This window comes from Gambusia affinis, linkage group LG21, assembly GCF_019740435.1.
Source record: "Gambusia affinis linkage group LG21, SWU_Gaff_1.0, whole genome shotgun sequence".
NCBI lineage: Eukaryota > Metazoa > Chordata > Actinopteri > Cyprinodontiformes > Poeciliidae > Gambusia > Gambusia affinis.
Genome location: NC_057888.1, coordinates 5487058 through 5510396, shown reverse-complemented (window position 1 = coordinate 5510396; position 23339 = coordinate 5487058). Strand labels below are relative to the sequence as shown.

The 23339-nt window shown below is 37.4% G+C and overlaps 1 protein-coding gene across 17 annotated transcripts in view; it reads left to right on the top strand.

Moving 5' to 3' along the window:
* Positions 1-901: 901 nt before the first annotated feature.
* abi1a (abl-interactor 1a) overlaps positions 902-23339 on the top strand; it is a 51603-nt gene continuing 29165 nt past the window's right edge. For 6 of the 17 annotated variants that reach the window (XM_044104081.1, XM_044104080.1, XM_044104077.1 and 3 more), the window contains exons 1-2: positions 908-1161; positions 18775-18942. In XM_044104081.1, coding sequence (XP_043960016.1) covers positions 1045-1161; positions 18775-18942 — 285 coding nt within the window. In that variant the 5' untranslated portion in view covers positions 908-1044. Of the gene's footprint in view, positions 1162-18774; positions 18943-23339 lie in introns of all 17 variants that reach the window. The other 11 variants (XM_044104083.1, XM_044104090.1, XM_044104089.1 and 8 more) reach the window with 6 other exon arrangements.

The following is a 23339-nucleotide window of genomic DNA, read 5'->3' as shown; positions in this document are numbered from 1 at the left end:
TACAACACAGAACTGTGGTTGTCCAAAATAAAATTTAAATTAATAATAGTAACTTTATTTTATTATATAATTGTTATTAACATGTTTATTATTATTATTACTATTATTTTTAAAATAATAATAATAATAATAATAATAATAATAATAATAATAATAATAATAATAATAATAATAATAATAATAACCATAATATCAGACTCAACCCAAGGAATTTGCAACTGAGTCTGATTACGTTTTCAAACAATGTACATAATGTGCATGTGTATCAAAGATTAAGAAAAACATTATGAATATTTTAATTATGACCGTAATGCTTGATTGGGAAAGCTTGTGTTATTCTATTTGTTTGATAAGTTTGTAATTTTTTGCCTCTATAGTGTTATATAGGGGAGAGTGTCACAAAATCATTGGAAAGGGGAAAACTTTTGTTTATGTTGTCATTTGAATAGGCACCTAATTTACAAAGCCGTACTGTACTGTGACTGAAGGGGGCGCTCATTCCTTGTCTCAGTTTCTTTCACTACACACTAAATGTAGAATAAAACATATAAAACAAGTTCTGAAGTTTGTTGAGAAGGCTTTTTGAAATTTTACATTAGTAGGCCTACTGCAATTGGCCACCATGAAAACTCCTCACCCTACACAGGTAATAACGTCACTGATTTTTTTCCCCCTTTTATTGGCCACTAATAGTGCGCTTTTATTATTTTGAATATGAAAAAGTGACCAAATTTGAATTATTTGTACTCGATCACAATGAAGAGTTTTAGTTTTAAAAATCTGAAAAACAAAACAATTTTGAAGAAACAGTGTCTGATAAGAAACTCAGTTGCCAAAATCTGAGTGACACCTCTTTCTGAACACAGACGATCTTCGAATTGAGTTTACGCCAAATCGGGGCCAGGAATCCCACAATACCAGGCGAAGGAAGAGGAGGGCTTCTTTTTCCTTTTTTTCCGCGAGTCAGAGCTGCGGGCTGGTGGCTGTTTCAATCAAAGGGAAGGCAGAGAGAGGGAAGGGAGGCTCTGCAGGGAGAGATGTAAGATGGCAGAGCTACAAATGTTGTTGGACGAAGAGATTCCGGCCGGGAAGAGAGCGCTAGTGGAGAGTTACCAAAACCTGACGAGAGTAGCCGACTACTGCGAAAACAATTATGTCCAGGTGAGAAAGTTTATTTTTTATTTTCATTTATGTTAGCAGGCCGACACTTTTATCCCTTTCTCTCCGCGGTTTGTGAGGTTGTTGGGACAGGAAATGCAGATACAGAAACTACTCTCGGGAGCAAATTCAGCTCGAAAAGCTTCAAGTTTTAATACAAATTCTAAAGATGGTGCATTTGTGACCGTCGGACGTTTTAGTTTTTGTGATTTTGATCAAATGTTCTCCGTTTAAACATGGGGTGTGTCTACTTTTTTTTTTAAGTCATTGAACTGGGTTGGTTTAAAACTGCTCCCACTCTCACCACTGATAATAACGAGGCCCATTTGATTTTACAGCAAACGCTACTCTTGTTTTCAAATATATATATATCCACTAGACATGTGGGATATTATAGGATTGTTGTTTTTTTTGCCTGGTAGTTGTGGTTATATTTATTTTAGTTGTCAGCAAAATTATGAGCCTGCCAGTCAGCTCTTTGTATGGTCGTTAAACACACCATTTAATACCACAAAAACAGTTAAAGTCTCCATAGGGAGCCCATTACAGTTGTGGTATGATAATGTCTACAATATTAGACCTGTAAGCACCATGTTTGAGCGTGGTTTTTACTGTTCCTGCATTATTTTAATGCATACTTAAAGCTACTGGTCAGAATTTTCTGTAAAATCAGTCAAACCTGCTCTGTTACATATGCAACAATATGTCAAAGCTGTTTTTTCAAACTGTTTTTATTGGAAATGGTTCTTTAATCAAAAATATCCCAATAAACAAGATTCCAGTAGCAAATGATGGTGGTGACATCACAGAAGGCAACAAATGACTTTATTTCAAAATGTTTGTTTTCTAGATTATATATTTCTTGCTCAATGTTTACAATTTTCTTTTTATAAAATTGACACTTCAGATATTTTTCTTGTACTCTGTAAAGGCATTTACCGTACAAAGTAAGGGCTCTTCCCCCACCTGTTGCTGTTCACTCCTTGCTCATAGGAAAGAAAAATTATGTTGAAACACCATTAATCGTACAATTTTCCACTTGTTTAACTCTGATTGTTGAACGGCAAAGCTTTCATATGGTTAAAAAATATATTTTTAATAATATAAGGTATTCTTAAATACATCACATCTAAGACGTTCCGCCATTTTTGGTTTGTAAACACTTTGGCTAACTTTGATTCAATAATATCTACTTGATCTGCAGTGAAAGAGATAAGTTGTTTAGGTAAATTAATCTGCATTTACATTCTATGTACTATCACTAATGGAAAACCATGTATCAAATAAGATAATACAAGCAGAAAATAACATTATTTGAAGGATGCAAAATATGTACAGAAACAAATCGTATGGAAAAATAATGTGTGTTTTATCTCTGTTTTTGTCACTTTTGATCTAAATCTCAACATCAGCTACTGAATTCATAAAGTCTGGCAGGATCTTTTTGTTATTTTGCTTCATCTCCCTGTTGTGATGTCATTGAACCAAATATATACAAAGAAGTTTTTTAAATGTGCCGTTTAAAAACAAACTTTCTGAAATCCTGCAGTGGAGTCATATTTTATTGTACAGTTGTGAGTGTATTAGGAATATTATAAAAACTTGTATCAATATGGATTTTTGAAAGGTTGTTAAATGGTTATTTTACATCCTAAAGTTTTGACTTTGTTATGATTATTATAAAATTAATTTAATCTTGTTTAGCCTGTTGATAAATTTGATTTACTTGTTTTTTTTTTAAAAAATATCTATTTTGTTATACTTTATTTGGCTTTAAACTCAAGCTATTACTGGTGGCTGCGTAGTAAATTAAGGTAAATAAAAACTCTTCTATGGGAATAGAAATTGCTGACCGCATTGGAAAATATATGCATTAATTTATCTTTGCTTTTAATTTTAAGGCAAATTTAGGAGCAAACCTGAGCCATAATGTTATGTTTTCAGTGTTGATCCAGCACATTTCTTTATAATCTACTCTACAAACATTCATCCAGTTGTGTCTTGGTGCTGTATTGGTATTTTCTTTCCAAACAGGAACCCAACATATCAGCTACAGCGGGTGTGTCCATTCCAGTGGTACTCCCCAAGGACTCCCTGTAATTTAGTTTCCTTCCTCGTCCTGGGATTGTGCGTTTTTCTTTCTTTCTGTCTTTCTCTCTTTTTTTTTTTTTTTTTTCTTTTTTTTTTTTGCACATGGTGCCCAATCTATTCCTTACCAGACAACAACCAAAACGGTTTTGTTTTCTCATGAGCCCAATGTGGGAGATTTCCTTGTGGAGTCACCACATCTGACTGAAACATGAAACCAAGACGTTGCAATCTGAATTTCCCACAATTATGACACAACTCTGGGAGAACTGGGTATGTTTTGACTCTTTGTTGGGAGTGTTAGTAACTGTCACGCTTAATGTTTAACAGGAAGTGTTATCTTGTACTTTGTGCTGCTCAAATAATCTGATGATTTCCCACATGTGTTAAGTTTCTTTCCTGACTGTGTTACTTAAAGTTTAATGTTTTTAAATTACTTATCAGATCTGCAAAAATATGAAAGGCTTTTGTAGTTCTTCTTTGCATGTTTGATTCTTAAAGTGAAATCTCATGTTCAGGAGCAATCTGCTTTAAGTAAACATACAAAATTACAATGTGTAAAACAAAGTAAGTCATAAAAATCAATCTAATCATCTTGACAAAATGGAATAAAAATAAACAAAAAGACCAATAAAACATTTACAGCAGGAATAGTCATGCAATTATGCTTTCTCTATTGCCCTTGGAACATGTCCAAAAGTTTTTGGTTCAATTAAACTGCACAGTTTTAGGTATGCATTCTAAGTATATGGAGCATTGTTGCAGAAAAAGAGAAAAATCCTTTGTTTCCAAGTTTTGCATGTCTGTTACAATAGGTTATAATATTACAATAGGTTAATCTTACACATCAAAATTGTTGAAATAAAGATAAAAAATCTAAATTGTGCAAATTTGATCAGAACATGGGGGGGAGATACCAAGTCATTGTTTTAACCCTCCCGTCCGCATGAACTTTTTACCCTGTACACCTGCGCCTTTACGTTTTTTTTTCTTCGTGACCGGAAATCTCCATAGCTTCCCCGTTGTCCGACGTGAAATCCCCTGCGCTCTTCCCTGGTCAGTGGGATGGTTAAGTACAGTATTTCATTAGGGCTACACAGTTATCCACAGATGTGTAAAAAGCCTTATCTTTTTTTAGCAGTATAGTGGACTTCAATTTTACCGACAGCGGCGGTTGTGGACCACAACCACTTCGAATGGGTGAGACCTACTATAAAAACGCTTATAACCGCATTTTTAATAATTCAAACACAAAACATACCTTAATATGCACATTTGAAGCTGTCTTTTAGCGCTACTGCGGAAGCTAGCATGAACCGTCGTCTTTATCTCTACTCTTCGGGGATCAGCCAATCAGCGCCAAGGAAAAATGAGTGCCTCTCCTGGATTGGTTGCTTTACCTACGCCAACCAATCGCGTGTCAATTCTGATTTTACCAGACTCCATAGAAAATAAAGTGCCTTAATTCCGCATAGATGTATAAAAAGCATTTGCAAAGCAAAATGCATTTTTAAGCACATTTATTTAGTGGAACAAAAACATAATTAGTTCCTTTTGATTTCAGATTAGATTGAAATTAAAATTTTTGGAAGTTGTGATGAGGGATCTGTGATGCTGTGGGCTTTTTTTTTCTTTCAAGGCATCATAAACTCTTTGACATAACTGGACATTAAAAAATAAAAGTCTGGTAGTTTGTAGTAGAAACCTTTCAAATAGTGATCCAAAAGTTATGGCTAAAAGGTTCAGTGGACAAAAATTCTCCTCCTTTCCTTTAGAAAACCTGTGATGCGAGTGATTTTTGTTTAAACAAAAAACAAAACTCTGCCGATGTTTAAAGGCCAGTGTGGTGAGGTTTGATGGCTTTGACAGCAACAGGGGGAAGTAAGAAATCATAAAATGCTATGAAGCTGTCGTCATAAACCTGTACATCTCGGTAAATAATCGACTTGTTTTGTAACAGTTTATTTTAAGAGTTGGCACAGAGAGCCAGAGGTTGTTTTTTTTGTTTGTTTGTTTGTTTCTGTAAAAGTCAGCACTTTGATGCGGCTACGGTTTTGGTCCATTAATAGAAACCCTGATCTCCCCTGACAGCCACAGTCGGAGCTGAAAAATGTGGCAGAAAATCATTGTAGCTAAATGCAGAACAGCAGGGTGGGGGATCGTGTAGCCGCTGATGTAAAATTTGCTCCAAATTTTCATGCAAAAAAAACCTCGATCCGAGTGCTGATGCTCAAAAAGAAGCAGGATTTGAAGAGTTTTGTGTGTCAGAATGAGCCTTCCCTTCTGACTCTACACTCTGCAGATCTACATGTCTCGTCTCGTTAAGCACTCCTCCCTCCTGCGTTCCCATCCCTTGTTCTCTCGCTCTGTGTTCCTGTCACAGAGGCCGTGCTTGAGCTGCACCTTTCAGGAGGCTGACAGTCCGGTAGTTTCAGTTCGATCAGAGACCAAAATGTGCCAAACGATCTAAACCATTGAAAAACCTGTTCAGTACCTCGCCCATGGTGTCTGCGGATCCTTAAGTCTGAAATTCATGCACCAAAAATTAAGGCTGTAAAATGTCTTACATACATTAAAAATAAAATTAATATGGGCTTTAAATGGTTAATCACAGGTCTTAAATTTAATTTGGGCAAGGCTATTTGGTCATATATTCTATTTTTTTTCTATCTCACAGGTATTATAACTATTCTCAAAATAATACAACTTTATACTCGTATTGTTAAGACTTTATTCTTGTACAACTTTGCTCTCAAAATATTGACTGCATTATTCTATTATTACGAATGTATTCTCATTATGTTGACTTTATTCTCTTAATGTCATGACTTCTCAAATTATTACAACTTCTCGTATTAGTTTGACTTTTTTTCTCATACAAATTCTTCAAATTCTATGACTTTACTATAGTAATATGAATTTAGCCTCAAAATATTGTGACTTTATTTCCAATATTATTACAACTTCTCATATTCTACATCTTCTTGTAACATGATGACATTATTCTCGTATTTTTATGACTTTTCTTGTAATTTTATTGTTTTGTTTTTTCTAAGTGTGGCCCCTATAGTCAGTCATGCTGTCAGGCAAAAGTTTGAGTCACAAGCAGACATCTTCATCGCTTTCTGTGGCTCACTTCTAACACACCCTTGCTAGCATTCTAGCTTTTTTGCATCTATAATGAGTAAGTTCAAATTCATTGCCAGTTGGCAGGACGAAGTATTTTTCTATAGAGAGGTAAGCTTTAAATTCATTTCATAATGGTCTAAAAAGTGTTAAAAATGAGTTGTGGGATTTCTCGTTTGTCTTTTTGTAAAAGACACAGTCATTTCTCCCACTAGCACTACACTCTTGCGGAGTTTTTTTGGTTATATTTACCCAGAATTTCCCTGCGTTTTAGTCAGCTTCCAGATTTTGGAGCGATTTCCGGTCCGATTGGCATCTTCATTTGCAGATTTCACTTTTTAGACCAGAGTTTGGATTTTTGGATTGATTACACATTCCAATCTCCCCAAACGTACCAAACTTTCTAGATAAACGGACTGGAGCTCCATTAAAGCGGACTAATTGGTGTGAACACCAACTTTCTCCACTGAATTTGGGTTTCAGACTTTGATAGACGTATGACACACAGACTGGTCAGAGGGATGTTTCCTGTTTGGTTCTCTTGAAATGCCTTCTGTCTTTGTCAGGAAGTGGGGTAATAATAGAGACAGACTGCCAGCCACCCGGCTTTAAGACTCTTGCGCATGGATTTTCTGATCAGGGTTTTATTATAAATAGTTTCCTGTTTGTGTCAGACGTGTGTGTGTCATGTTTTTGGAGAGTGTGACAAAGACGAACAGACTGCATGCAAAGTGGCCACCTGGCTGCTTTGGTAGGACAAACCCTCATATTCAAAACATTTTTAATGAATTATTGTGAAATTATTTTAACCAGCTTCTTGATACCATGTTTCTACCTCTTGCCATCTTTCCCATTTTTTGTTCTTCCTAGAGTCCTACATACCTTACCCCCTTCTTTCCATCCTTGTGCTTTAATCCTTTTCCTTCTTTCCTTCAATACTTTCTTATTTTACACCGTAGTTTTTTTTGTTTGTTTGTTTTTTTTTCATTTCCAGCTCTAAAATCTCAGCAGTTTGTCTGATGTGGTTTCAGTGTTTTGCAGACGGTAGGAATGGGGAAATGAAAGTGTGATGTGGTAACCAGGCAATAAGCCTGACTTTGCTGAAGCAGCAGAATGCTCATGAAGTTTCTGTTTTTACACATTAAATCATTGGTGAAGATCTTATAAAAAAAAAAAAAATCATTTTTATTTACAGATGTTTTTTCTATTCTTGTTTGGGATGGTTCTAAAACAAGTTTAAATTCACTGTCTAGTCTCTCTGATTTACACAAGATCACAATTAGACAAAAGTGCTCAAATTAACTGGTTAATGTCCATCTCTATTTATAGAGGCTCGGCTATCGTTGTGGCTGGTTTGGTAAAGTTCACTTAAGTGCTTGGTTTCCTGGCACTGACATCACTTTTAGTCCAGACAGTTTCAATACGACCATCCCTGAAGCTTGATGTTTGCCTGCTTTACCAAAACAAACCAGTTTTGGGATAACTGCTCTAAAATCCTTCTATCACCATGTGTTAAGAGTTTTTACTGTATGTCTGAAATCCTCATTTTGACTTTTCTAAGCTTACAGTGGAACCCCACCTATTAGCGGTTCAGTTTCTGTTGAACGTATCTCATAGAACATTCACATATTTATGGAGTGGCGAAACCTGAAACTGCTGCTGCGCAAGTTACTCTGCAGGTTTTTGCTAGGTAACCAAAGAATGAGCGTTGCTTGGTAGCTAATGAGTGAGTGAGGGAGTTAGTTGATGCCACCAATTTTTCTTAGCTAGCTGCGAAAAGTTGGGCAGCTAGTCTATCCTCTGCCTACAATTTCCATAATGCACTGCGGGTTTTAGATTGGTGTTAAGGGAAATGACGGAATATTCCATCAAATAATTTATCTATTGATATCGATATGCGTCTATTGTGATATACGTTGTTGTCGATTTATGGTCCAGCCCTGATATTGGATTCAAAATTAAACATACGTTCTTGATCCCAAAGGAATTGCAAGTGATGAAAGCAAAGCAACTTTTGTTAAGTACGGTGGTTTCCTAGCTACAAGCTAATTTACAAACCTAGTCCTTGGTTGGAAATTTCCAAGAGACCAAAATAGTTTCAAAATGCTGGTCTGATTTATCGGCTGCCGATGTTATAGGCTATACCTGTTTGGTTCTGGTGTCCAGTGTAATTAATGCTGTTTTTTTTAAATGTCTAAGCATGATTAATGTGTATTTCTGCTCCTCTTGTCATTGGCTTTTTTTGTCCTTCCTCCATCTCTTTCTGCAACGTGGACTGTTTTTATTGTGCCCTGCAGCTCTCTGCCGACCATTCAGACCCATCCGTCCTTTCAGCTGACCAGAGTTAGTTTGGTCCAAGCTGAATTGTGACCTAAATGATTCAGTGTTAATCAGCAGAGAGAAAATCCTTAATAAAATGCACAGTTCAATGTTTAATGGCCACTTTCTTTCTTGTTGAACCCATTACTGAATCATTTGGTTGGGGTTAATGAGCTTGCTCCATGTCCAAACGTCCCCTTTGTGTCCTTGTTGACACATTTTTAATGGCGTCAGGTTGAGCTGGACCTTATGGCCTTTTTCTGAGCCACCATCTGCCTTGCTGAGGCGAGTCCGAGAACAGACTCCTGAGTTAGCGTGTCACATTCAGGACAAGGTTAAACTGAAGTCGTTTTATCTTCAGAGTAACTTTTCTCTACCTCACCCCCTCAGGCATATTGTGTGGGTGTCCACATTCCCACAGTATGAGGTAGGGATGATGTGTGGCTTTTATTTCTGACTCTGTGCTTCAGGGAGCGTTGGTACAGGGACAGCTCTGGTCCGCTTAAATGTTCAGGGAAAAGGATGCAAAGTAAGTCTATGAACAAATAAATTATGAATATAAATCCTAACAAAAAAAAAGAACTGGAAAGTGGGTCAAGAAATGAAGTAACAGAGAAATTATGTTAAAAGAAAATGGATACAGTAGATGTCAAATAAAATTGGATACACTTAAATCTTAGCCTTCATGCCCTACTCAAAAATACATTTTTAAAGCAAAATGGTTAGACTGTCATAATGGTAACAGTTGTGATGATAATAGCTGCTATAATTAACAACCTTTCCATTTTGCAACAAAATTTTGAATAATGCACATTATCCAAATTTCTGAAACTAATCAAGGGATACATGAATTTCAAAAGCTGAGTAACATCACAGTCAGATTTTCTTTTTCTTGATCAAATTGTTTAGAAAACTTTTATTTATGAATTTATAAAAATATAGAAGCATTTTTTAGTGTCTGAAAAATTGTTATAAAAATTGTATGTATTATTATTTATATTGTTTTATTCAAAATAAGTATGACTAAGAAAAGTGAATGACATCAACTAATTCACTCTCTTTGGTTACCTAGCAACTTACTCGTTCTTTGGTTACCTAGCAACAGCCTGTTGAGTAACTTGCGCATCAGCGGTTTCAAGTTTCTCCACTGTTCCTCATAACTGCTTAAAAGTAAAAACAAAAAACAGCAGCGTGAAGTAAAAACTGTGGATAAAACAAGAAAGGTCACACCAACTGTTTGGTGATTTTTCAAATACTGGTATTTAAAACAACAAAACAATCAATTCTGTCAACTGATGTGAAACACTTGCATAGTGATGCGTTTTTCAGCCAAATTGTCCAGCTGTACTTTCACAGGAGGATTGAGTCTTTCAAAGACTGGAAGAGGAAATTATAATTTCTTGGTTTATGGGGAAATTGTTCATTATTTTGTAAAGATTGTCTTGAAAAACTTTGCGTTAATCCAAAGCGACAAATTAAAACAATTTAGTTCCAGACAGCAGAACAATAAATTAGAAAGGAGGGGAAAAAATAACAAGTAAGAGGCTGAGTTTATTGGCAGATATGTTTTTTACCCAAAGTGAGTATTTTATTGTGTTATAAGTGTTCCATATCACTTGATAACAATAATTATTGATTTGTTTTATGTTTAAAACATTACCATGGCATTATTGTTTATTTTAAAGCAGTTATGAGGCACAATGGCCGAACCTTAAACTGCTGCGCCACTTACTCAACAGGTTGTTGCTAGGTAACCAAAGAACGAGAGAATTGCTAGGTAACCAAAGAATGAGAGAATTGAGTCTTTTCTCTGCCTTCATCCGCCAAATGCTGTACGATTCTGGCTCAGAGTTCAGTGAATATTCGATAAATTGAATATTCTATCAGATGTCTTATCTATTGATATTGATCATGTCTATTGTAATGTGCATTGTTTTTGATTTATTGTCCAGATATTCTCTGGTAGTTCACCCTTCAGTTTTCTAGAGGTAGATGATCACTAACTGGCTTGTCCAACTCTTAGCCAGCTCCTAAACACGTCTGTCTTGTAATCTAATTACATGGCTTCACCTCACAGCCTGGCGGACGGGGGAATATTTGACATCCATGTCGATAAAGCGGCTCTCTGCTCACTTATCCCCCCACCACCCGTCCTTTCAGTCGGGATCAATGGCTCACGTGGCGCTCCGCGACCTTTCAGCCTTACGTCTCTTCCGACTCTTCTGTCCGTAATCTCAGCGGTTGGATTCCTCAACGGCGCTGGGAAGTTTTTATTTGATCCACATGTTGCAGAATTCCAGACATTCCTGGACTTTTTTGTTGTTCCTAAGTGCAGTTCCCTTTGGAGAAATAGGAGCGCGTGAACGTGTTCAACGTCTGTGCAAATCCAGGCCCAGATCAACGGCAGAAACGTGAAGTTATTTTATTGCAAAATGTTCTGACATGTTTGACCGTTCTGGGCAGATTCATGGATTATTTTTCACATATTTTCTCACATTAAATCAACAAAGTTTGCTGTATTTTGTTGAGATTTTATGTGATGGACATAAAGTGGTTAATCATTGTGAACTGGAAGAAAAAACAGGATTTTTGAGTTTGTAAATTTAAAAAAAATGAAAGCGTTTGCTTCTTCAGCTCTCCAGAGTCAGATTTTTATTTATTTTTGTCTATTTTTTTTGCTGAAAAGCTTAAGCTCAGACAAATTTAAAAATACGTTATTGATCCCAAAGTGAAATTAAAGAATTAATATAATTAAAGAAATTAAATAAGTCAGATTGAATGGAGAGCCTCTAAACTAGAACCGCCACTAATAATTATTAATAATTTACTCTGATCATTAATTGGTAGATTTTTCATTGAACCACTTCAGCTTATTTATACAATATACACATACATTAAAAAAATGTAAATAAACAAATAATTCACTTCCTTTTTAAATAAGAAAATAAACATTAATAAATTCATTTGTAGCAAAAATAGTAATGACATTAAATGTAAAACTCTCAGCACTTTCTGCTGATCTTAATTGTTCTTTTTAGATGAACAGATTCATAATTGGATAGTAAAAGGTGGTCAATATAAGATTTTTTTATTTTTTACAGAATTTGAACCAGGTGAAGACAAATCTAAACAACTTAAGGAATTGTAGAAAAATAAGTAGTTTTCCTTTCCATCAATGCAAAAATTTTTGTTCACTTTTGGCTTAATTACTGCTATGAGTGTTTAGTTTAATTAAATGGTCTTTTTTTGCATCTATATCCTCCCGTTAACGACTAATTTATTACTAAATTAGTCGTTAATTATTTCCATAATCGATTATTCAAGATCAATTGGGTTAATTGTTGCAGCTTTACTCTAAACCTCCATTTTTAAGCATTGGCACAGGTTTTCAATTGGATTCAGTTCTGGACTTTGACTGGGACAGCTCCAGTCCTTATGAGTCTGGCACACTTTTAAGGTTTTTATTTGCAAAGAATAAAACTCAGATGTACATTGAGTTTTATTGTAGCACAAGAAAATGTGGAGAATACTAATGTACATGTAAGATTTTGCTTGAGTCTTTTCATATTTCTGCTCCTTCTTGGCTCTTGAACTCGTCCTCCAGTCTCCGTCCAACAGGTCTGTCCTGACTAAAAAGCATTGTCTTTTAAAACATGGCTGCACATCTGTGATTGTTATCTCGCCAAACTGGATTGATGACAGCCGGCGGTGGCTGCCGCTCCCTTTCATTTCGCTGAACTTCATTAGCCAATGGATTTTTGAGAAACTTTTCATTCTCCCACGCTGCGTTTTACTGCTAGCTGTTTGGTTGTCTCGCTTTAGCTCCCAGCTACATGCTTCTTGTGAATTGCATTCCTCTACACACTTCCACTGCTTCCTGGATACTATGTAGCCTCTCTTGCTCTGTCATTACCCAGCTCTGAAATATGAGACAAAGTGCCGCAGGAGCACCAAAGCTCTCCAGAGTTTACCTCATTCTCTGCCTCTCTTGTGTTGCCTTTGGCTCTGATCAACACACACTTTGTTTTGTTTTTCTTTGCAGATGTCTCATTCCGCGCTCTGACTCATTTGCTTCACTCCTGACATCGTTGTGTCGAGATGCAAAGCTGGTTAGTCAGGGGATTTGTGCACAGAGTGGCGAATAGGCAACTAAGAAGCAATCAAGTGTCGCATCTGTCCTCTTGACGCCCACAGTTGACCCTGCTTCACATTCCCAAAACCAGATTAGAGCAGGAATACAAAAATGCATGTCTGCTTTTGTTTTTATTTGGATTGCAGCTTCAGATTTATTGCAGAACCTTAGATATTGTCTTCCAGGGTTTCACCCAGAGAACTTGATGAGCCCGGTGGAATGGGGCGAACTTTCACTTTCCACATGCTAACTGGATTTGGAATCTTTTCACACTTGATAGTCCGGTAGGCTGGGTTTGATTTGGGACTAAAATTGCAAAATTTGTCACATTTTCAGCTGCTGTAGTTCGCTTTCACACTGCAATGTGTCAAATGAACTAAACCAGGGTGTCAAACTCCAGTCCTAGAGGGCCACTGCCCTGCAATGTTTAGATGTGCCTCTGCTGCACCACACCTGAACAGAATAATTAAGTCATTAGCAAGACTCTGGAGAACTGATCTACACGAGGAGGAGGTAATTAAGCCATTTCATTCCAGTGTTTTGTACCTGTGGCACATCTAAAAACTGCAGAACAGCGGCCCTTGAGGACTGGAGTTTGACACCTGCACTGTAAAAAGTAATAAGTTCACTTTACTTAAAAAAAGTTAGGAAACCGATTGCCTCAAAATCTTCAAGTAAAGTAGCTAATTCATTTTAAGGTGTTATTGCTAAAAATAACTATGTTTAGACCACTCAGATAAAGGCAGTAAACTTGAGTGCCGTTAACTCAAAATCATTAGTAAAGTTGACTATAAAATGTCAATTATGACTACTTCAAATTGTGAGTTATGTCAATTAAGCAGTACTCATAAAAATAAGTTATACTTACACGTTTAAGAGTTCACATTACTTGCAAAATATCAGGAAACCAATTGCCTTGATATGTTCAAGTAAGATGAACCAAAAGTGTTAAGTTATTGGAACGAAGAGCCAACAGACAACAGTTTGAATGGAAAAAAATGTTTAATAATTAAACAAGTTTACCTTAAATACAAGGTTCTCAAGTGTGGTTACATACACACTAACCTGGAAACAAAGTTTTCCATAGACTTTTTTTAGGGAAAAAAATGACATGACTTTTTTTCTAGGGTAGCCTTCAATCTAATATTGAATCCTTCAAATGGCCCTCAGTCTTTAAAACTTTGAGAATCCCTGCTTAAATGTCTTTGTTGACTGGTGTGAAACAAAAACTCAATTCTCAATACTAGAGCCCAACATTTATCATAACATTGATAAAGTAAATAGTGAAGTAGTGAAGTGAAGTAATGTTTCTCCTCATTAACATAAAACCATTTAGTAGTCTGCAAGTGCAATGATGCTCTCTCCAACAAAAAAAGAATCAAACAAGAAATAAAAATCACTTTTCCAATAAGGGTAAAGGTATCAACGTTGATCCATAATGTCACATCACATTCACTCATTGCATCAGAAGATTTTTGAGTGATTGTATTTTTGGTTTTAGGGATTTATGTCCAAGTGACAGAAGCACCGGTTGGATGAAGTCAAAGGTGTACTTCAGTTGTTGAGGGTACTCCAAATTCAGAGAATAAATAAGTCCAAAGAGCAAACACATGGCATGTGGAAGATTCCCAAGATCATTCATGACAAGACTTCCTTCCAAAATGATGGCAGTACTTGAAGACTGGAGGTGCAGTGAGTCAGTGGAGGCCTGCCTGTCCTCAGGAATGATGGTCAGGATCCCAATGGGGGTGTGAGACACATCTGGGTCTTCGCAGTCCTAACAACAATAGAAGCAACACCACAATTACATATCAACGTAACACTTCTTTAGGGTGACCAGACGTCCTCTTTTTCCCGGACATGTCCTACTTTTCAGACCTAAAAAAATGTCCGGGGGGAATTTAAAAATCGTCCGGGATTTTGGTCAACTGCCTCAAAACACATTACATAGCTTACAGTGCATTGTGATTACATTGCCACTCCGTTCCACTACTCCATTCCAGGTTTCTTTGTATGGAAAAGAAATCGGTAGCACATGTACACACGATTTCTTGTGCTACCGCTGGTTCTACCCCCCAAACCCCCCGTCTCCCCCATCTCCACCCCCCGTTGGCGCATGTGTGTCCGCCGATTCTACCCTCCCGCCAACAAAAAAAGAAGTGTCCTCCTTTTCAGAAACCCAAATCTGGTGACCCTACACTTCTTCATCACGGCTGCTTCTCCTACAGTTTACAGCTGTCCCACCTATCGCAGTCTACTCATCATAAGCCTTCTATAACAGTACAGCGGCTTTTTTAACCCGCCAACATCTTTATCCTTATCCCTTTTCCTTTTTTGTTTTGGCGCCCGGACAGCTTTTTTGCTCTGCCGCTCCATCTTGTTGCCACTACATAAACATGATATTTTCGACTAACGTTAGTCCCAGGCATCGCTAAATCATTACACATAAAGTTAACCTCAAAACCTGGACTTATGGATGAATTATACGGCCGAGATAACGAATATAAGTTTGCTAAAAAACAGTGGGACTTACCGTGACAAAATTTAGCTGCAGCAACCGCCGTATTGTTGACAGTTTGGCGTTTCTTTCAAACACGCGTCGTCACTTTCGTCCAGTGTCCAATGCGCATGTGCGTTCAACGAGAGCTGCCGAATGATGCCGAGTTTTTTGCTGGTTATGCAGATGCGTTTTGCTCACTCATAACTCCAAGTTCGGGTTACTTGCTGCTGATGAGTTTGATTACTTGCCTCAGTAGAAAGTTGTCTTTGCTAAGTTTAAGTTAGTATAGTCAACAGAGTAAGCTAGAATGAGTTCAGGTCACTTTTCTTTTTGAGTACACTTTACTTTTACATTTTACAGTGTGTGAACTAAACCCTTTGAAAAACCTGTTTCCCTCCTCGCCTGTGGTGGCGCTGCATCAAGAACTACAAAACATGTGACACAAAAATCTCTGGAGAAGGCACTAAGCGCAACTTCCTTCTTAACAAAAAGTAAACAAAAATGGAGAAGTGTCAGATTTTACCAGTTGGAGGAATTAGAGAAAGACCATAACCCATTTCTGCTGCTAGCACTAGATTAGAATGTTTGTTTTGGTTGTATTTACCCAGAATGCCCTGCGCTATAGTCCACTTCCTGCTTTTCCACCGGTCTCTGGTCCGCTTGGCGTTCAAACCGCTCCAGAGTTCACTTCAACCAAACGGAGACTGAGGTTTTCAGATGGACCAGAGTTTGGTTTTTTTTTGTTTGTTTTTGTTTTTTATTTGTTTACACATTCACACCTCCACAAAGGAAGGTGTGAACTGGACTTTCTAAAAGAAATACATGGCACAATAAATCGGTGTCAGTTCTAACCACAATAAAAGAAGGTACAGTTAAACACCAAAAGCCCTTTCAAATAGATGTGGATGTTTTGGTTGTTGTTTTTTGCCATTTCTCTAAGTAAATCTAATGTGCATTCACAGTCATGGAATATCATATAAAGCTGTAACACTTAGAAAATCAAATAAATATGACACATTTTTATTTTTCAGCTTCAAGTCTTTATATATTTAATCCCTTTTCACAGAGAGACGATTGTTTCTGCAATATAAAAAGATCTGTAATCTGGATTGAAGCAAATAAACATGACCCCAGTGAACGGTTCAGGAAATCTGCTCCTGTCACCAGCTGAGATATTCCCACCAGGATGTAGCTTTGTTTGTCGTCTTAATCTGCTCCCATCCAGCTGTTACAGCATCTAGTGGCAGCAGTAGGTGTGTGCATGTATTTGACATGATGAGGAATCTCCTCTCCTTTCTAAAGTTGTCATTGCTCAACACGTCTGGTTCCCACCAAAAAGAAGCAGTCAGCTCTCCAATCTACGGATTGATTCTGAATCATTAACGACTCCGGTTGTTTTCTTCTTTTCCCCCTCTCTTTTTCTCATGACCAAATGTTCCTTTTCTTTCCGTTCTGCCCCCGAACCACCACCACTACTAGCTCTAGTAATCTGCTCTTCAACCACTGCTGGAACCGCCCACCTCCTGCTTCAGCAGCCTGTTATCAAAGCCCAGTGTTCCCCCTCCAGGCACGGCTTTTTGGACCGAGTGAGCAGCAGAGGACCGGCTACAAAGAGATCAGACGTCACCGCTCAGTTGGAGCCTGGCTTTTAGCTTTCGTCCAGTTCAAAGAAAGATGTGTCAAAATTTTCACCACGCACTACACTATTGTCGCTTCAATTTTACATAGTGGAAATACTTGATGTGCTTGAAATGACACCTCACACCACTTTGTTTCTGTTGTATTTTTGCCTTATTTGACCTCTGAAGTTTATTTTGTAAGCTAGCTCACCATCTGTTAGCTTATCTGTTACTGAATGCTATATTGACTTCTTGCTAATATAAATGTTTCACAAACCTTTGTTGGATTTCTTAAAAATCTTTTTTGGCTTTTTTAAACATGTAGCAGCTAAATTGTCAGCATGTCCAGCAAGCTAATTCATTTAGCTTGCTGAATAGCTGCTAGCATAAGAAACTAGCATAAGTTCCAGTGTGATATTTTGGTCTTTTACTAAAGAATGAGCAACTTGGATGACATTTAGATAGCAGTGAACCACTTTAATCTGTTGTAGGATTATTTTTTTGTCCTAGCAAAGAGTGTGTTGACAGCTAGCATGTTTAATTAGAATGCTGCTAGCTTTTATCTTGTGCTAAATTGTTGTTTTACAAAAGAATGAGATTTTCAGAATAATATTTTTCTTTTTTTTTCCTTTTTTTTTTTTTGAAGCAGCAGTCAGCTTCTATGCACCACACATCTAGAGCAAACATTTGGAAAATTGTAAAACAGCCGAAACACTGACATCCTTTAAATCTATACTATAAACCCACCTGTTTAGAGTTTTGTCTGTACCGTCATAAATGAGACTCAAGATTGATTTGATTGATTTAAAAAAAATACGGGGCTGCAAATGACAGAGTGGCGTTTGGTCAAATGTCAGACCCATCCCATATTTGGAACTGGTCCAGTTGCACTCTGGAACCAAAGGGGGCGCTATTTCCTATACTAGCAGTAGCATCTAACTTTTTTCTTTTGAAGTCTTTATTTCAGGTCATTGTTTACATATTTTAAATGTGAAGCACAAAATGTTTACAATTTACTGTTAAAAACTGATAAAAAAATCATTTTTAGTTTTGATCCTGCTAGCGTACCTTTCTTGTACGCTAACCTGACCTTTTACTTAAGAATGAACATTTTAGCGTGAAATGTCTTTTTTTTCTTTCTCTCTTTTTATAATACAATTCAAATTGAAAAATACTTTATTGTTACCAAAGGGAAATTAAATATAATATAATTGTTTCTTTTTTGTTAAATATATTGTTTTGCTCACTATTCTGTGAGCTAAGGTGTTTTAAGATGCTGCTAGTGTACATTTACTCTGTTTGGCCCCTTGTTAAATAGTTTGCATTTCAAAAGAAGATCATCCTATAATTAACGTCTTTGTGAGCTTGAAAATTTTTCAGATGTTAATTTAAAACAGATGTGTTTATATTTTTGTTTTGTTGGAAACATGATGGATAGCTAACAATCTGACTGCTAGCCGTGCTAGACTTTTTTATTGCTTTGTCTTAATCCTTTTGGCTTTTTATAACTATAACTTGCTACTTTTTGCAGCGCATTTTAAAGACAAAATAAATATTAAGCTTGGCCTCTACTCTGAAAAATGTTACTGGATTGGATGTAAGGTTTGGTTGAACATTTGCAGAATGTTTCATCTAAATGCCTTCAAAAGAAGAGTGGCATGTGTGGAATGAGAGGCTGAGAGACAGCTGCATGCCTTTTCTGAACTGCTGACCTCATGTGGCTGCAAAACCACATACAAGCTCCAAGATGAGATGGTGTTGTAATAACATTAGGAGTAAATTGTTTTATTTTCCCTCTCGTTAACCAGCGCTTTGTCATGTTTTTGTGTCAGGCCCAGGACAAGAGGAAAGCCCTGGAGGAGACCAAAGCCTACACCACCCAGTCCCTGGCCAGCGTGGCCTACCAGATCAATGCCTTAGCCAACAACGTCCTGCAGCTGCTGGACATCCAGGCCTCGCAGCTGCGCCGCATGGAGTCCTCCATCAACCACATCTCTCAGGTCAGAAAACGCGCTGCAGGCCAAACAGCTGAGCGTTTGGGTTTCACCACCTCTCACACAGATGATGCTGTTTTTAAAATGGCCGTCTGAACGAGACACGGTTCCGCTTACCGCTGTCGTTTCTCATCGAGGTCTGTCTGGCGTTGTAATTATCTTAGAGGAAATAGTGGTCTGTTTCTTTTTCTGGCACTAATTTTTATCATTCTACAGCTCTAAAAGATATTCATTTATGATAATCAGGCGTTTAGTGTGTAGCTGTACGTTGGATGTATTGACTCTGAACTGCCTGAATTTGAGGATTTAGAATATCTTTCTTTGTTCATTCAGTCAGATCATTAGGCGATTTATGATGGTGTTCCCATCTGCATTCAAACACCAAAGACATGACCCAATTAGAGATTTTATTATTGTCTGTATTGGTTCTGATATTGAAAAAAAATTCTAGATTTGGTACCAATCCATAAGGGTGGATTTATTCAGTCTAATTCTATGCTTCATTATTTATTTTACATTATATTTAGAAGTTCTAATTGCAATTTTGAAAACATTTAAAAGGAGTTTTATTGTTGAAAACTATTGTTTTTGTCATTTTCTTTATTATTAATTTCACATTGGTTAGTTTTAAGTTATTTTTACATTGTTTTTACATTACATTTGTTTTTTGTATTGGTTGAGATTAAACCTCCGATATCTGTTTTGATATCGCAAAAGAAAAAAGTGAATTGCACACATTGATCAGAAATTTCTGATCCATTTTAATTGAACTGCAGTTTGTTTGTCTTGAAAATCTGGTTCATTTGGGGAGGTGTGAATGTTAAGCGAACTGAAAACCCCCCCAAAAGCAAGAAGGGAACATCAGCACAGAGCATTCTGGGTAAATGGAACCAAACAAACACTAGCAGAAGAAATGTCTTGGTTTTTTGTTTGTTTTTTCAAGGCTAAAGAAAAATCCTATAACCGTTAAAATCTGATGCTGCTCCATTTTTGTATACATTTTGTGAAGACGGACGTTGCGCTCAGTGTCTTCTTCTGTTGTTTCGTTCAGTAGTTCTCGTTACAGCGCCACCACAGGCGAGGAGGAGAACAGATTTTCCAAAAGGTTTGGTTTGTTTGCGGTGTGGAAGCGAACTGCAGGAGCTGAAAATTTAACAAATGTTGCAATTTTGGATCAAGGTCACCATAAGGTCATTTTCTGCTTTTGTCTCCATGACAACTGGTTGATCCACAGTGGGGTAAAGACAGTTCTAACAGGAGAACTCCCAGCTTAGTTTACATTCTTGGACTTTTGTCTCCACTGGCTGACATGAATGGGAAATTCCTTCGCTATATTTAAACCCACTCTTGTGTCCTTTATGGTTCTCGTAAAGGGTTAAATATAAACTCATAGTATCTCACCGGGTCAGCTGAAGGTTTTCTTGCTTTTAGCAGCTAGTATCTCTCAGTAGCTGGAGTGAGAACTTGATTTTTGATTGTTTCAATATGTTTGTTTCGGGATGAGCCCAGTCTGAGTTCTCCGTTTGTTTCAAAGATGGCGGCCAGGCTGTGAGATTTACAAGATGTGGGGGTGCTACGACTCGGAAGTGGATCATTATTTAGTTTCCTTTTTACTGCTCATGGAAATTAAATTAGCGGAAAGCCTCACAGCCAGGGTTGCAGTGTTTGGTGAAGCTCTTAGTTTTTGTGTAGTCAGCTGAATTAAAAATAAATGACCAGAACTAGAATTTACCGTTGTATTTTTCTGTCAAACATGACACATTTTTCACGGAAAACCATTTGCAGATATTACCTAAGATGTTCTAAAGAAAATGCAGCTTTGAAAGCTGAAATAATTTCAGCTTTAGTAGTGCTAAGATAGTTTCTCCTGTGTGTTTTAATGAATATTAAGGTATAATTTTGTTTGAACTCTTAAAATAGTTACAAGCATTTTTGAGGACGTTTCAAGTAGCTTGTAGATTTTATCTATTCAGAAGAGGTTGTATAAATACTGAGGTAAATCGGTTATCTTATGATGTTAGCCAAGACAAACTTGGGCTGCTGAATTTAGAGATGTTGATAGTTGCTACCTCCAGTAATGTTAACATCGCAAATGGCTAATATAAAATGCTAAATAGGATTTAAAATGTCACCTTTTTTTATCTTTTAAATCCTCTTGTATAGCAACTCCTCTCACTGACGGTAGATAGAGACTTTATCCATCCATCCATCCGTGATTCTGTCTGTTGGATCAACCCAACTGTCCATCTTTTTGTCTGTCCATTCACTGAACCTTCCATCAGTCCATCCATAAATCCGTCTGTCCATCCATCTGTCCTTCCTTCAATAGTTTTCTGTTTTATCCGCTTCCTGAAACTCCTACATTGAGTCGTCTTCACTCAGTAGCAGCATCCACATCATTACAGCAACCACAGCGCGGTTCCTGTGTCTGTCTGTTCTTTATCATTCATATTTAGGTCCACAAGCAAATGTGTCAATTATTCATCCATTTTTCTGTCAATCTAATTATCAGTACGTTTAGATATCCTCCTATTTGTTGTTCATCCATAGGTCATCGGTTTGTCATGGTAATTATGTTGGACACCGTGTGATGAACAGATTTCGATTTATCTGATATGATATTTTTAAAGAGAATCCACACGTTTACACCCACAGTTGCAGTGCAAAGCATGCTTGCATACTCCTGCAGACGCATCATCAGCTGCCTGGCTGCCTGCCTGCACGGTTTGAGGTGTTAGTTTTGTTGCCACCTTCCCTCCTGTTGTCACCCCTCAGAGTCTCTGCAGCTCTGAGGCAGGAAGTGATGCGAGCTGCGTGGCGCGGCCAGTGGGGCTTCCACCTTGCGCTGCGTGTAAAGTGGCTGCTAAGAGGCTGCGAACAGGGAGCTCTTTGTCTTGCTCTGGACGGAGAGGGAAGATGGGATGTTTGGTGTTTGAACTGTGGTTTCCCCATTTCCTGCTGCCTCTCTCACCTCATTTGTGTTCAGAAAAAGTCAAACCCACAGACGTGCTGCCATCCATGACCAGCTTTCGTCTGTTGGTGATCAAATAATGAGCTGGTGAGATTCAGCTAGTCAAAAACAAAACTATTGAAGTTTAATCTTTTGTTTATTTTACTCCTTGGTACCAAAGTGTTAATATGAGGCTTTTTGACCCAAACTGTCACTTTCGGGCGGCGGAAAATCAGATTTTATGGTACAGGAACAAAGAAGAGCCACTAAAACCAAAGCTGATTGTAAACTCCAGGCTTCGATCCCAGTGATTTGAAACTGGGTATGAAGACTTTTTAAATTTTTACAATGTAGATAATTTGCATTTTTGCATTAAAAGACAACAGATGATTTATAATATATGAAAAATAAAAATGGTGCAGAAAAACAGATTCAACTTCCTTGTCTTTTCGTCCTTACTTTCTTTTTTCATGTCTTTCCTTCCTTCCTTGTCTTTGTTCCTTCCATCCTAATCTGCTTTTCTCATCTTTCCTTCATTTGTTCCTTTCTTCTTTTTTCTCTCCTTCCTTCTTTCATTTTTCATGTCCTTCCATCCCTTCTTTTTCTTCTCTTTCCTCCATTTGCTCCTTTTTTCCCCCTGTTTATTTCTTGCTCATGCATTTTCTTTTTCCCTTCCTTCTTTCCTTCCTCTCTTCCATTCTTCCTTGTGTCTATCTTTCCTTCCTTCATTTCTTCCTTCTTTCCTTTTTTATTGTCTTTCCTTTGTTTGTTCATTGGTTCCTTCCTTTCTTCTTTCCTCGTGTCCTTGCTTCCTTTACTGTCTCACATTCTTGTTTCTTATTTTACGTACTACTTCCTTTTTTCCTTCCTTCCTTGATCATTTCCTATCTGCCTCAGTAACATTTCATAGTTTAGATTTTAAAATGTGGGAGTTTTTATGTCTGTTTTGTTTTTTTACACAGAATCTGCATCCCAGAAAGAAACATCCTAGAAAATAACATTTTCATCCTCAATGTTTACAAGTGAAACGTAAAAGTTTATTTATCAGGTTTAATTGTTTGAAATGTTAAAAGTAAAAGCGATTCAACAATTTTTGGCTGCTTCATCCAGAACAACACAAGGTTTTCATCAGCGCTGATCCATTTGGGACGCTGTAAATCTCTGCCGGTTGCATTTGGATCTGGCCGGCGTTCATATTGAACTCCGTGACCGGAGCGATGGAACAACAGGATGAATGCAGAAAACAGCTGACACACACACACACACACACACACACACCTCTGCTGGTTTGTTCCCACAGCCATGAGGTTTCCAGTCTGCTGTTTGTTTCTGCAGCGTTGTGACAGAAACACACACATGCAGCAGAGCGGCTCGTTAAAGTTGCGCCTGTTTGCTGCAGCGATGACTTGCTGACCTCCTCTTGAAGAAAAAATGGCGGCTGTCCGAACAGGAT